At 43.3% G+C, this 16,487-nt stretch overlaps 1 protein-coding gene across 9 annotated transcripts in view; it reads left to right on the top strand.

The window, feature by feature from the left end:
- Nucleotides 1-16,487, top strand: part of LOC138472286 (coiled-coil domain-containing protein 50-like) — a 768,296-nt gene that overhangs the window by 686,627 nt on the left and 65,182 nt on the right. For all 9 annotated transcript variants that reach the window (XM_069610399.1, XM_069610405.1, XM_069610398.1 and 6 more), the window contains one exon: nt 8,225-8,340. In XM_069610399.1, the coding sequence (XP_069466500.1) occupies nt 8,225-8,340 (116 nt within the window). The remainder of the gene's footprint in view (nt 1-8,224; nt 8,341-16,487) is intronic.

The raw sequence follows: 16,487 nt of genomic DNA, 5'->3' as shown, positions 1-16,487 counted from the left end.
ATCTCTTCCTAGAATATTAACCAGTTTCTGCCTTTAATACAATAATGGAACAGATATGTCACACTCTCCAATGGAGACTGGTAATTCATCAGTAAAAGGAACTGTACTTGTAGCTATGATATATTTTATTTGTATCGCACTCATACACCAGTGTTTCAAGCTCCAGTATCGCGCTCGTACACAAGTGTTTCAAGCGCCAGAGAAACCTTGTGCATTCATGGCATTTCCTGACATTGGATATTTTCCCTCATGTTTACATGAGGGAGTGGCCCCAGTGTCTACTAAAAAAGAAAGATTTGCCTCCTATGGTTACTTCAATCCTCGGTCCCTCTTGGGGGTCTGATGTCACCAATAGTACTGAACACATCAAGTCACCCTGTGAGCTGTCCTCTTGTGGGTACATGCTTATCCCTGTACCCGTAAAAGGACTACCTCCTACCACAGTGACACCCCCTACTCTAGGTGTCAGTAACTGTATCTGCATGGGTGCGTGTTTTGACTGCCTTTGCGGCCAATTCAGTGGTGCTTGCTGTAGTTGCAATGCCTGCTGTATTTGCAGCGCTTGTGCTTGATACACTGTCTTATATTGGGGAAACCCGTCCCTAGCTTGTGAGCTATATGCTGGAGGATAAGCTGTCCCCCCCCTCTTGAGAATTGCCCATTCTGTACATACCCTTGGCTTCCACATGTTCGCGCGATGTGCCCTGCCATCCCACATGTTGAACAAATGGGAGGAAATCTTCAAATTTATCCCCCTTGCATATTCTGATAATCGTTCTGCATTTTCTGAAACCCGCCTTGGTTATTCTGAAAACCGCCCCTTCCTCTGTATCCCATTCCTCTGCCTCTTTTGGCGTAAACCCATTCCCTCCTTGATCCATTTGTCGTTGATTATTAGTCTGTGATGTACCCACTGCTTGCTGCGCTCCCGATCCTTCTCCGCTTGTCAGTATCGCCCCATCTATGGCGTCCTTTGGCAATTTCGTCTCAAGTTTTCTAGCATCTTCCTCCTTATTTTTCTCTTGCAACAGCCGCCAGTGATGCACTATAGTCAACTGTATTTCTGCCCATGGCTGTGCTTCCATTACCACAAATTTCTTGAGTTGCCTCTGTACTGCCTCAAGCAATTCCTGACATAAAATGTGGTAAATTACTGCCACTGATTTTCCCCACGGCTCCCTTGTTTCAAGAGTCCACAGTTCCTGAGTGCTTTGAATGTAAGCAATTAGATCTTTGTTGTCTTTCATTTTACATGCCATAATTGCACCCATGTCTGACGTATCGGGATACTGTACCCTAAGCGCTCTCCAGACATCTGCTCTACAATTATTAAATGGTGCTCCATCATGCGCTGTGTTCTGTGCTGTGACACTTGAGTAACCTGCTCTCATCCAAATGTCATCAGCCCTTTCCCCAAGAATGGCTGCTAGGAGACTCTTAATGTCCCTTACCGCATTTCACCCTGTCATTTTCTCGAGCTCATAAATCAATTTTCCCACAACTGCCGTTAAACTAGGAAGTTTACACCTGAAGTTATCCTTATCCATGTGTGGCCACGGAATATACTGCGGTCTGGCCCCAACTTTCTCCAATAAATCAAACTGTGTAAACCCAAATCCACAGTCGGCTCCCATCGTCTGCCTATCCATAGTGGGGTCAATGGTTCCTGATTGCCTTCTATCTGGAAATTACCTCAGCCTGCTGACATATGGTGGCGACTCTCCCTTCTCACTATTCGATCGTCCTTTAGGTAGCTCTGGATATGCTATAGGATCTGGCGTCCTTTCCTTAGGCTGCTCTAGATCAGACCATCATACTCCCTTGTATATCTGCAGACATCCATCAGTACTGCATGCACCTCCTCCCTCTCCCCATGGAAGCTTTCCCTGTCTTTATCTAACATGTCTAGTCCACAACTAGTATGGCTCTCTTCTCTTTCATCCCTTTTTAAGGTCAGCCTGTCTAAGGACAAGGCTCTATGCTTGAGACTGAAAGGGATTTCTTCTTTGTCTTGTGACTGGGCAATTCCAGATCGATCTTCCTTTCCCCTGTTTCCCAATTCACCTCTTTTTCTCATATCCTGATAGGCTTTATCAATCCTATCTGCGATGTTCCCTATCTTAAAGTTCTCAACTAATGTAACTTTAGATGGCCCTGACATTGCTCCCTGCGACGGGAAGAACTCCTCTATATCGCTCCATCGTATCACTGGACTCGGTTTCATTAACTCTTTCTAAATGTGATCAATATTGCGCTCTTTCTGTCTCCTTTTTTGCTCCATTTCTTTGTCTAATTCTCTTTGCTTTCTCTCCCATCTAACTCTTTCCTCTTCCCTTCTTTTTTCTTCCTTTCTTTCATTCAATCTACGCTCTTCTTCTTCCCTTTGTCTCTGCATCCTTTTATCCCTTAATTTCTGCACTTCCTCCTCTTCTTTCTTTCTTGTCTATCTCGTTCTTGGATTGCTCTCTGCCTGTTGTCATATTTCCTTTGCTCCTCTGCCCTTTCTTCCTTCTTTTGCTGTTCTTCCTGATATATTTGTTCTCATCAGTCTGTTCTTTCTCTTGTATTCGTCCTTTCAATCGTTTTTCTCATTCCTTTTCTGTTCTGTTTGTCTTGATCTTCCCTTTACGTGACTTCCGAGATACTTTTCCCATCAAGCTTGAGCAATATCTGTCCACCCATCCATTTGTTCTGTACGAGCATTACCTCGCCAGCTTTATCCTTTTCTCCTTTCCATCTCTTAATCTCTCGTTCTATCTCTGTTGATATATTCAGTTTTTTACTTTTCTCTTCTCTGTTTTGTATGATCTTAAATGTTTCTTCTCTCCTCTGTATTACCACCACTGTTATACGCAGGTGGTTCGTATATCGGATTGGTATGCCCCAACACCGCTTTTAGTTCCTTCAATGGATACAATCCTTCGCTTTCAGTACTGACACCATTTACTTCTGGCGAGGCTTAGCACCTTTTTCCTTATACTGATTAAGAATCCAATCCTCAGGAGGCTCCTCCTACCGGTACATCTTTCAAATCTCTAAAATAGCAAGCCTTTTTTCCAATTTCTTCCCTGTGTGCGCAGCCTGCACGTATGTGGTCATGTGTTGCAATACCGCTTTTTACAGCGATCCCCCTTATGGCCATGGCATGAACATCTTGTCTGCTGTGCCCTTTACCCACTCCACACTATACTGTTTGCGCTTGGGCGCATGTTTTGGCAGTGTCTTGCACAGATGCATCAATGTAGTAAGATCTCCCATTGTGACAAGTCTCAATAAACTGTCAATACTTACCGTTAGTTACGCAGATAAGTTTCAGAAAAACCGATATGAGCGCGCTCCAAAACTTGCTGCTCAAAGCCTATATTTCTCAATTACCTCAATTTACTTTTGCGGTCGACGCCGAAAATGACTGAAAAATAGATAACAACTTTTGTCTTCTTAAACCTCAGTTTTACTCTTGTCGCTCTTCGACAGCTCTTTTCAATTGCAAAATAAACCGACAGAAAGACTAGTCTACTTTTCATATATTAACCATGGTACTCCTTTTCTCCTAGCCCCTAAAATACGCTGATTGGAGTTCGAGTCATTCCCTATCATAAACCTGTTTATGTGCCACCTATTTACCCTCTTGGGGTTTCAAAATTACTCCTTCTAAACCTGCCCTGAGGTAGGAAACCGGGCTCTATAAAACACTCCTTGTTTTCACTATGACACTCCTCATTATATACTTAAAGAATCCCCCCGTTACTTTTCTAAGTTACCACACTCTCATCCCTTTGTTTTGCCAGTCCCCTCAATCTACTCACCATTCACTTTTCTGCTCAAGACTGTCGGTATCATCCCCCTCCTACAATCGACCACCGCCGTCTTCTGTCCGTTCAGCGCCCGTGGAAAATCACAAGGGATTACGTCAGAGGTACCCGTCCCACCTGTATCGATTTTCTTGCAAGAATTCTATATCGGTCGCTCTCCATCGGAAACTTTGCGATCCTCCGGCTAGATGGCAGAGGGTAACAGACTATTCGAAAACACTAGAGACCTACTGGTCGATGGGCCTGAACCATCCTCTCTCTGCTACCACATGAACCCGCAGGCCCTTTAGGCGAGGTAACAATTTATTGGATGGATGGGGATGCAGAATTTACTCTGACACCAATAATAAGACTGATTCAGAAGTTGGCAAGAGTTTAGCTGTTTTATTTGCAATTGTCTAAAACAGGGAGTACAGTGGACTTCATCAGAGGTCATACAAGCATTCTCAATGTTTCACGATAACACATTTTTAACAAAAATTTGTCATCCGTGATGTCATACTGCGTGGCAAAATAAGAAAACCTACTTGGAGTTGTGATAGGCTCAAGGGGAACATCTAGGTATACTTTCTATGGGGGATAGGATTATGATTGGATCTCTAACATCAGGTGGATAACTTATGCCCACCCCTAGTGCAAGTCATCTTCGCTGTCATAGAATACACAACGTTTCATTGGCTCTCCAACTATAGGGCTCTTCGCTACATGGCCCTCTACAATTGGTTGGCACACTTGTACCCTTCTGGAATATTCCACTCGCCTGCAGCACGCAAGCTGGTACCCCAGGTGCTTGTGGGTGGACTTGACCATGCCTCCCCAACCAATTAGCCCAGCATTCATCATCACTCCTGTGGCTGCCATTCAAATTAGTCTTTGAACTCGGCCTTGCAATAGCTTATCGCCTCTGTGAGTAGGAGTGTGAGCACAGCCTTATCTTAAAGTCTCGTCTAGTTTGCCCAAAGTCTATTTTCATCTGGACCATGTGACAGGAGACTGTGTTTTTAGTTATTTCTTCGTATTTAATACTATGAAATGAATAAAACCTGGCCCTTCTAGTGTTTTTCCATTACACCTCAACAGGAGCTTGTCTCACTTCTCACGTTCATTGTATCTTCTCGAATAGCTAACCAATTTCTTGGCTGCTTCAACCCTTGACACAAGGCCAGATAAACCTCGATTCTTCCTCCATTGTCAGCTCTTTTCTTCTACTGCGCCACACATTCAGCCCTTCTGTTCATGGGGTCCTAGTTTGCTAAAACACGTTGTGGAACATCCAGATTCTATACACACATATATATCTTGGCGGCACCGCCTGCAGTCTATTCACTACGTATAACCAGCCTTATGATTTCTTAGTCTACTTGCGTAACAGCATCTGTACAGTTATAAAGCTATTTGCATTTTCATCAGTGCTTTTGTTTGTGCAATCTTCAATGTGCTCGACTCCTTACTTAGTCATCTGAATCTATAAGGTCTATATACTTTCTCTTTGGCGTCTCTTTTGGGTGTGTCATCTCTGATTCATGTGACATCACCAGACTCTTGCCTTTGTCACTGCACACTTCTTGAAGAACCTCTTGTAAGAGGCTTTCATTTCTCAGTGGGTACGTTACGTGGGGTTTCTTAATGGATAGCGTATTCCGAGGATCCTTCGTGGAATAGCTACCAATACTGGCGTTGTGCATGTCGCAATTTCCAGCTTCCAACATATAGGAAGAATTTGGGTGGGACTTCCGGTAGAGGCATTTGGCCCCTGCTCTACAGACCCATGCACCGATTCTCCAGTGATCCTGGAGTAACCTGAAGGAGACAAGACTCATGTCCAGCTGTGAGACCCGTGAAGAGACCAGAGACCCGACTGAAGGAGGCCTGGCGACCAACCTTTGCTACTGTCCTGCTAGAGCACTGTCTTGCTTGTGATGTTCAGCAGTCCTGCGAGGGATCTACGACCCTGGGAGTGGAGTGAAAATCCATTCCTGACGTCTGCTCGGTACCCTGCAAAGAAGAGCCTTCGGACGTGTCCTGGGTCCACTTGTGCCAGAGTTTGGGCTACCGTGCTGCTGACGTCACTGTTCCGAGTTGTGACCTGGAACTATGGGGATCCCCAGCTTGTCCTACCAGACTTACTCAACGAATTTTCAGACTACTAGCTTCAAGAGGAGCCGAAATAGGAGGAAAAGTTTGACCACAGACAAGTGAGGTCCTTTGCGTTGTCCTGCTGCGGTGACCACAGTCCGAAATCGCTTACCAGTCCTGAGAGGGGTCCTGCATCGTGTTTTTCTGCATTCTTCACCAGCGAAAGACAACGACCCGAGATCAGCTCGAACCTACAATCCCTGCGAATCAAGGACTGAGGCTGACGGCGGGAAAATCAACCTCGGACCCTTTTTCCATTGACCTGCCAAGTCCTGGGAAGAATCGGAATACAGGGGTAAGTTAGTGTTTCTTACCTGCCACTTAACTCCCTTTTGCAAGTTTTCCTAACTTTTACAAAACTCTTACTATACTTTGGTTTTGCCATAGCTTGCTGGCGCAAGCATTCTGAAAGTTGGGGACACTTCTATTTGTTAGAATACATTGTCCTCTAACGCATGGAACTGTTCACTGGACCCTGAGAGCCTACCTTCATTTTTTCCAGCTTCACAAACTTTGTCGGAACTTTCCTGAACTTTTGGACATAAGGCCCAAGACAGAGGCGTTGCTGAGGGAGCTATAGCCCCTGGTCTTTTGGTTGGAGTCCCAGATAGAATCCCAGGGGCTACCACCTAATAGGCTAGCTAGCCCAGAGTCCCAACAGTCCCGGCATTAGCATAGCCCCAGACTTTTTCCAGACCTAGCAACACCCCTGGCCCCAGACAATTTAGGGAAGGACTTTTCAAGTTGGGGTTAATTCTCTGTGGACCTGTAGTACATAACCTAATCTGCACTTTATTTTACAGGGGTTTGATTTGTGTTATGCCCTATGTAATCTATTATTAGTGTTGTGTGATAATTATTCCTGTTAGTAGTCATTTTTCACAGCACTGTTTGGCCATAAATAAATATTTTTATACATACTGTCTAAGTGTAATCTGTGATTCCCATTGTGTGTACTCATTGTGGACCCTTTACAAGCTTACCACCTCTTGAGACTTCATCTAGACCCTTGTCACTGCTACCTTGAACTGGTTTGGCTACAGCTTCCCAGAGGTGTCCCTGTCACAATATAGGCTGGCCTTATATACATCTGTCCACCATGCCAGAGTATAGAAAATCAGTCCTAACATGCGGGCTCGTCTTGAAGAGAATCAAGAAATTAAACACACACTGAAAAGGCCATAGACCTAACAATGATTTCCAGGGGGCAATGAGGATAGCTCAGGGGCCACACACTTGTTTTAGAAGCAAGACAACGAAGAGCAACACAGGTTCGAATCCCGGTCCCCCACCTAGAGACTGGTCCCCAGTATTAAGCATGTTATAAAAGATTCATTAATTATACGCTTAATGAAACACAGGTTTAATTCTGGTTATCAGTTTGTTTTTAAATGTGCAGTGTAAACTCAAATGCTTTTACACCCCCTGTTGTACTGTACAAAAGTAAAAATTTGTCGAGTAATGCCAATATTAAAAAACATTCTAACATTTTTTCCATAATGATGTAGTCTGGTACATGTTGGGAATGTTCTTTCCTCGTAACTGAAATGGGTGATGCTTCTCGTGTTCATGGAATGGTAGCATTAATACGCTTTGAACATTGCAGAATCGGTTTAAATGAGTTCCTGCTAGAATGGCCTTGGTATACACCGAGTTCGACTCCACCAGTTTTTTTTTTCTGATACATTTTGGAGTGCAAACATGCAGCTGGCATGTTTTCCACTGAGATCACTTCAGCCATTTTGGTTACTCTATTGGAGAGATTTTAAAAATGTACAGATTGTGAGTATACATTGAAAGCTACACCTCAGAAAATAAAGGTTTACTAAATGCACGACCCAACAAAAATAGGTATGTCAATAGAAGAGGGATGCAGTTGTTTACTGATGTAATTCACAGCTTGTGCCTTCCAGTTGAATGGCAAAGGCAAGTGTATTTCAAAGAAGTCAAGGTCCCACCTATCGGAGCCCTTGTATCCAGGATGAGAGGAACATTATAGTAGAAGCATCTAGTGTCATGGCAACATCTCCATTTGATCAGAAGTGTATTTCAGTTTGATATTAGTGAATTGAGGTATGTTGGACAGTGTCCTTTATCGTCAATAATGCAGATGGCACACAGTCCCCTCTGAGAAGAAAGCGATGTTGACAGTTTGGTTTGGGTCTTTCAGCTCAAGATTTGTCCTCTGTAAAGGGTATACAAGGTAATAACCCACATTGAGAAAAACAAGCTGTACAAGTACATTTTTGGAATTTTATATGTATTTTCTTTTTTAGAACGATGTAACGGCTTCTCAAGTACAGAGGGTCTCTGAAGACATAACCACTCCCAGAGAAAACTCTATGCAAGAAAGATTTACTTTCCTCACTAAGGACGGCACGGATGTTGACAAGTAAGTACTCTTTTTGTATGTAAAGGGCCTAGAAGGTGGGTGATACTTTTCTGCATATCCTCCAAGGTAACCTCTGTTTTTCTTTTATTTGCTGTGAATGAAAACAAATGTAAGGCGGGGCACTAAATATGTCCATATCGACTCTATTTGCACTACCTTTTTACAACCAACTTGAATACCACAGCCCCCGGCCAAGCATCCTAGCGCTGAGGGCATAGGATGTCTCCTTTCTGGATACAAATGTCTTGATGCTCTTAACACTATACACCTAGAAACTCAAAGACCTACAGAGCCCCAGGTGTTCCGGTTCTGCAAGCAAGAGCAATCTTGCATTTGGCATCTCATCCCAAATAACTAAACTCACCTATTCACTCTATCAGAGCCACCTGAGCGACTTGTATTAAGGGAATTTGAGGATTGTGCCGTTACAGTTCAAGCAGAGCATTGGTTCATTGAAAAATGTACAATGTTTTCATCATGTCAAGATTTGAAGAGCATTCTACAACGAGATGGATATTGTTGGATCCAAGGGAGATTTCTCATTTTTATGTTTCCTCCCCTCTCCTAGTGAGAACCCCGGCACGTTTTGCTGGACTTCTGGACCTTCATCTTTGTATCCTGAATGAGTGAAGCCCATTTCCACTCATTCATTGTTAGGGCTCTGCCTTTTGGAACTCTCTTCTGTGTGTTTTACTTGTTCTATGGAGTCTACTTCCCTCCAAATGCCTTTTAAGGCACCTGTATTTTACTTTTGCAGCACACAGCTCCTTATGGGCGGTGTTGCTGGGAACCGTTTGGGTTCGCGTTTGAGATTCTTACTTTATCCTTAATTTCTACAGTTCTTAAAGGAATGGTTCAGTCAAAAAATGTTATTGCCCCTATGGGTCGGCCATGTGTTTTTAAGCCTAAGTCGCTCGATTTTAGAAAAATTTCCTATGGACCTTACCCGCGTTTTCGTCCATTAAACACGTGCGAAAACAGGCATCAGGGAGCTGCCATTTTGTGATAATCCTATCATTTCCCCCATCTCCCTGGCTGACCTGCTTTTGCGGCACTAAATCATATCCCCCGCCCCTGAGCCTGACATTATCAAAACATTCATATTCCCCGCCTCTCTCCGTGACGTTTCTGTGCTGCGTAGGCTAACGCGCCCAGTCGTCTTCTACGCGACTTCACACAGAACCCGGAAACCAACACAGATCAGCTCACAACACAGCGCGCCACAATTTGGAATATGAAACTGTACTTTCAAATCAAACAGCAAAACATTAAATTTGGTAAAGTACATTTATTTGACATTAAATGTTTATAGAATATTCAGCAATTGCCATATGAACTCCGAAAGTCATTTATTTTCTTTTAACTCTATCCGCAAATCCGTAAGTTTATCGTGAGTCACACGCTGTTCCTTTATGGTACACAGGGTGTTGGTTTTCGTTCAAAGAAGCACTTTTGTCGCATGTTGAACCGCAAGGCTGTTCCATCAAGTAGGCACAAGGCAAGCGTAAAGGTTGATATGTTGCTTCTAGCCGCTGGTACCGCGTAAGGGCATATGGGACCTTGGCGATCGTCCCATAAGATCATCAGGATTGTACAGTTGTTTAAATTAAGCTACAGCTGGAGGTTAAAAAAACCACCTGCCGGTGTCTGAAACTGGTGGCAGTGGCAAAAGGGAAGGATATACCTGTTCTGAAAACATAAAATGTATAATTAGTCTCGCCAGCCAATCTTTATTAATATTATTCATTTTATTTATTATGGCCCAGCTGAAACTATTTGCTTTCAAGGATAGTGCAATAGAGTATGTTCGGCTCTAAAATCAATGCGAAAACTAACGAAATAAATCGAGGTTAGTACACAATGAGAAACGACTTTTTGTCTACATGCATGTGGAATGTGGACCTGCATGCCCATGTGCCCGCTACAAGGACGATCCCACAAACCTTTTCAAAGCTCTTCATTCATTCATTCATTCATGCATCCATTCATTAATTCTTCATTCCGGTATAAAAGCGTCTAAAGAGTTACTTACATTATATTTGCAATTTCCATTGTGTCTCTGCATAATGCAGTCCATAAATCCCACTGTGCTCTTGACAACGATTTTTCGTATACTGAACTAACATGAAACTCGGTCTAGTTTCAGAATTTTCTGCCTTATCGTCTTACATTATTGCACCCCCCACACCTCCTTCAAATGAAGTTCTTTCGGCATGGTACCTGTCTCTCAAGGTCAAAAAACAATAGAACCTTATACTGCCAGTGCGAGTTGTGGGCCTCTTCAGGGCGCGAGCTGAAAATCAAAGCCGCTGACCTTCACTAGAAATGAGCATACATTCTTTCTTTGCAACATCCCGTAGTACAGCCATCTGTGAGAACTTGAAGTTTCGAATCCATCTATGTAATGCGCCTCAATGTGCCAATGCAAACTGGCTCGTCTCCCATCTGCAACGGCTCGCTTGGCGCGTTCTACGGCCCCCAATTTTGTCCTCGTTGTCTGCGAGCTTTGAAGCCCCAAAGAACCATAACTATTGAGACTTTTAATTTTTTGGGGAAGGTCAGGGAAAGTATAAAGTACCCGAGGAGTTGAGTTGAAAGTGAGATTTATTGTTTGTTTGTTTTATTATTTGCAATACGCAAGCCTCCCCTCGGTTAACAGTGCCCAGCATTTAGAAGAGATTGCGAAAATTAGTTACATCAACAAAAATATATACATACACGTATAGACAAGGTCAGCAATATGAGGTGAATAGAGAGCCAATTCAAAGATGACACCCAGGTTGTTCGGCACCCAGGATGGTGAAGGTAGGGGTTAGGGTTAGCGTACTTTGTATGCACACTGTACAATAACATTTATTTACAAAAAGACAATTGTATTGCAATTATTTAAACCGGGATTTGTACTTTACAACCAGCTCTCCTTTGGGTGTACATGGCACAGTGGCAATGTTGGGTGGCAATGGATCAGTGCTCTGCACAGAAACGTTCAAAATTCCATATCTGTGCTTCTCTAATACAGCAACAATAAGGCTTTTGACAAAGTCGAACTCCATTTCCACATATACTGGTTTGATCAGCCATTGCTTACTTCTTTTTGAAAAGGCCTTGGTGTAGCGAGGCATCCTTACATTACCCTTAGTCCTAGATTGTTCACGGCCGAGATTCTCGTTATGGGCCAAGACCTCTAGTAGAGTCCTATGTCTCATGCCCTGTATGCTGAAATGCAAGCACTTTGGCCTGTACTTTAGGCACATATTGTGGAACACCTCCAAACCTCCTGTGTGACAGAATTCTGTCAGTCCCCTCAAATCTCTTGATAGTTTTATCGAAAACAATCTTCTCAATGGCTTTGTGTGTCGGTGAAGATGGATTCAACCACTTCTTCTTCCGTGCCTCCACTGGGGACAAAGGGCCATGTTCACATTGGTGGAAATGTAGGTTTTCTGACCAGCGGTGCACGTTGGTACAGAGGTGCATCAGTGACCACCATTTTTCAAGTAGTATTTCCACTGACCCTTCACAAGTTTTGGAGCTCCACCAAAGACGGTTGCTGATAGACTGGGACCACTGCAAAATACTTTCAAAACCTTTTTTTTTCCCTGCAGCCGAGATTTTCTTATTGATTGATTTAGCAAGATGCCATACGTCAAATTGATGTTTAATATGTGGGAACTGCTCTCTCATTGTCTTGGGAATTGAAAGGTGTCTTTCCGTGGCTATAAGGTCGATGTTCATTCCCCTCGATTGCAGATATTCCACTGATTTTTATAAATCCTAGTTTCTCCATGGCCACTCAGTATGTACATTGTGTTACCTGCACGACCACCAAACTCACAATTTTCTTACTATCCATGTCCTGAAAGTGGTAGGTGCAGTACTTGGCAGAAAATCTAGGGCTGTCGCACTGTCCATCGCCGGCTAGCCTGAATTGTTTGCCTTCGAATGTACTTGCTAGAGACAATTGTTCAATTTTCCAAGCATCACTAATGGCCGGAAACAGATAATCATGTTGGTATTTGTAGTACCGCGTTTTTTAAATGAAATGGAGTCCACAAACTGAAAGAAAGACTTTAACTTCCTAAAACTGGAGCCACTAAAAAGTGATGCAGCTGCACACAGTAGATTGCCTGCTGGCAGTTTCCCCAGCATCTGTTGTGCAGACCATGAGAACGTATGATGTAATCTACAGGTGGCATGTATTGTGACGTTACTGCCTTGTTTTTGACGAGTCACATGAATCAATGGCTTCCCACATACTTTCCCTCTGACGGAATGCCCACATTTCAGCATACTTATAATATCCATCAAACAACTGTCGAATACTATGTATTTGTCCTCTTTCATTAGACTGTCATCCTGCGTCAAAGTTGTTTCAGCCTGTGACGTTGAGGACATATCACCACATTTGAAAAGAAATATCGCTGCTATCAAGTTCTGATGCGTCGGTGAATGCTGTTGCTGGTTCATTCTCTGTCATTTCAACATCTCCTATTTCAACATTGACGGGAGAACACAACAATGTCGACAGCTTTTTTGGTGGCAATTGTTTGGCGGGTGTAGATTGTGTGAATTGATCTGTGACTACTTCAGAGCTATCTTCAATACATCCAGTATCATGTTGTTGCAGTGGTGCGGTCGTACTGTAGCAATGGTCCAATACAACTTTGCCGGATTCTCCGGACACATTCATTTAATTTTCTGTACATTGGACATGAGCATCCCGAGTCTCAACACGCCGCGTCTGAATTAATAGTTCCTCCATAGCCTCCATAGTGTAAATGGTCTGGCAAGCAACATCTCTCATTCGCTTCACTGTCTGTGTATGTATAGTTCGTAGACTCACGGGTAACTAGAGGACAGATTGGAAAAGGGATGTTCAGTTTAAACACAAGATAAAGTATAGTACAATTGACTTGAAAAAAACATAAAATAGTCCCCAGCACAAAAAAAATTCTAAAGTTATGAACTGTTTGTAACTAACCTTATTTTTTTTTTCTTTTCTTTGTAACTTTTTTGACTCGACCTTCAACATCTGCACGCTGTTGCTCTGATACTTATCCGCATGTCTCCCCTTCCTCTTGCGCTCCAACGACTATTTTTTCTATATCCGCATAGACAGCACGGAATGAGGCTCCATTGACTCCCTAAAACATAGTATTTTCATTACTGTGTATCAAAATATTGTTAGCATAAAACACACGTGAGGACGAACACACATGTACATCTCAATAGCCAAACACGATTTAAACATTGTGTGGAACAATCAAACGACAAGTATTCGAGCTCTCATGACCTAGTTCGATGGAGGTGTCAGTATCCATACCTCTGGCTCTGCATGGACTGCCACGAATGATTGTATTGAAGAGGAGGCATCAGCAACTCCCTGTAACACAGTACTTGCGTTAGTATGGTTTTCAATATTGTAAACATAACCCACATTTGGGGTTGACGGCACAGGTACATCTAAAGAGATAACCACAAATGTTGCATTGTCTAAAAGAATCAAGGAATATTTAAATATGATCAGATTTAATAGACTGATTTCTCCGATTTCTTTACATCTGCATCATCTAAATGGGATCTTGTGATTGTAGTGGAAGCTCCATCATCTCCCTGAAACACAGTACTTGCGTTAATAGGGAAGAAAGTATAGCAAATGGAATCAAGTTATATGATCATGCTCGATGGAGCTGTCCGTATCATACCTCGTGCTGCTGAAGAATATCTAGGGCTGTTGTCAATGTGGTGCGCACTTCCGAAAGCTGTTGCGCCGATTCGTATCCGCATGGTCCTGCTTCCACCGGAATTACTTGAATGTTGGCTCCGCATCAAGTGCGTGGGTTGACGATTCAACAACTGCCTGAAACATAGTATTTGCATTAAGGATTACAATATTGAAAACACAACACACGCTTGGGGTCGACCGCACAGGTACATATCGACGGCTAACCACGAATGAAACATGGTGTAGAACAATCAAATGACAAGTGTTCCAGTCCTGATGATCACGGTCAGTGGAGCGGTCAGTATCCATACCTCGTGGTGCTGAAGGACATCTAGGGCTGTTGTCAATGTGGTGGATGCTTCTGCATCTCCCTGGAAGACAGTACTTGCATTAATATGGATAACACTAATTATAACTGAAAACAAACACCAGGGGACGACAACTAAGGTGCATATCAATTGGAAAGCACTAACCAAACAATTGGTAAAATAATCACACGATACATAAAACTATTACTTGACATGCATAAAACAAGCCTGTAGCGGAATAGCCAAGTATGATTACCTGATACACGCTAGAAGTGGTTGATAACTGCGAGCACGTGACGGAAGTAGAATGTTCTTGCTTCAGATTCAAGGGATAGTCAAGAAGTTCTAAAGGTAAATTGTTTGATAATGAAATGCCAATATTTAAAATTGCCATGGAAGGAGACAGAATACTTGTGTAATGCGCAATATAGCACAGTTGCCTGTGCCCATATATAGATTTCGTTTGTGGGTTATGAAATCTAAAAATAATATATTGATAAATGTCAGTATTCAAAAAGCTATACAACCATATCAATGTTGAAAGTATTACAAATTGGAAACAACACCTAAAATATCAATGAATCCATTCGGCTACCTACACACTACCGCAAGGCCTAAAACTAAAAACGGACACTTGACTCACCAGTGGCGGATTGTGGACGAATAGTGGGAATAGCGTTTGCGAACAATTTTCGCGTCAATCGCCGTTTATTCTTCTTTGTTACCCAAGATGTGGTGTACATGTTCGAGGGAAAGTGCCGGCTGCAGATGCGGTATCGATCACCCCTCTTGTCCTCAAAGACTTGTTGGACTCTACTTTCAGCTCATTGAGTGGATATCCGCGATGTCTGACCCATTCTCTTATTCGATCAACAGTTTTTGGGAAAACATGCATTGTAGTGCCTTCAGATTTAGCATGGGTCTTCGAAGGGCAACCGCTAATCAAACAGGCTGCCATTGTTGAAAATTCTGAAAATTAAATATCAAGATTATTATAAAACCTTAATGAATAAAAATGTCATAAAAAAGTAAATGAACCATACCATGCTCAATGCAAGGTTTGTTTTGGTCACCGGAACTATACCAGTTAATCATGTGCGGCTTAGTATTTGCATAAGTTACAGAAATGTTTTAAATTATGTGACTAAACTCTGAACATGTGACTCGTCCCTTGGATGTTCTGTCTTGCACGAAAAGGAAACCTGCTTACATTATAGACTGGACCCCCGAATGATGCCATTCGATGACAATTGACACAGATGAAAATAAATAGATCTATTGATAGCATAACATTTGAAACTCAAGCCAATAGCAATGAGACCAATGACCACAGCTCTATTGGGTACTGTAATAGAAAATAGATTGAAATGTAAAAATGACCGAAATATGACTAGACTAGGATACATGGCCTTACCTTGACCAACAAACAGTTGGATTCAGCAGGCCGAGCAGTATGTTGCAGGAGAAAAGATAGATGGCCACAGGTAGCACACTGACGAGTTTGCTCGAAGCGGTCACAGATAGCACGGCGACAAGCAGATTACCATAGATCTCAGTGCTTCTCAGGTAGAAGGTTCAGGAGTTGACTTGCAAAGCACAAAGATGTTCTCATGAGACATATCAAGTGGTTTATAAAGTATTAGAAACAGGGGTGTGTTTGTGAATGAATGACGTGTGTATGTCGTGGTGCCTCGGGGGAGGCCTGCCTGGAGAGACGGGGTCTGAGGAGGCCATGTGAGCGATGGCCCCTGGGCGTGGGATACCTTTTGAAGTGCACATGCTGTTTCGCACCTTGGCCGTTTGCACCCGTGACAGCCCCCCATGCCAGTGCTCATCCCCGGGTGCGAACTGCCTTTGATAGAGGTGGTGGGATGGATGGGCCTGGGGCGTGCAGATAAGGCACAGGAAGACTGCTGAATGGAGACACACTTATGTGGATTGCAGGGGTGCGGCCTGCCTCGGCGGCGGCCTACCAGGAGACACGGGGTCCCAGAAGGCCATGTGAGCGATGGCCCCTGGGCGTGGGATACCTTTTGAAGTGTACATGCTGTTTGGCACCTTGGCCGTTTGCGCCCATGACAGCCCACCCTTGCCAGCGCTCATCCCCGGGTGCG

The sequence above is a fragment of the Ambystoma mexicanum genome, chromosome 8 (genome assembly GCF_040938575.1).
Source record: "Ambystoma mexicanum isolate Mex_15411 chromosome 8, UKY_AmexF1_1, whole genome shotgun sequence".
Classification (NCBI taxonomy): domain Eukaryota; kingdom Metazoa; phylum Chordata; class Amphibia; order Caudata; family Ambystomatidae; genus Ambystoma; species Ambystoma mexicanum.
This window is presented reverse-complemented; position numbering and strand designations above follow the sequence as displayed.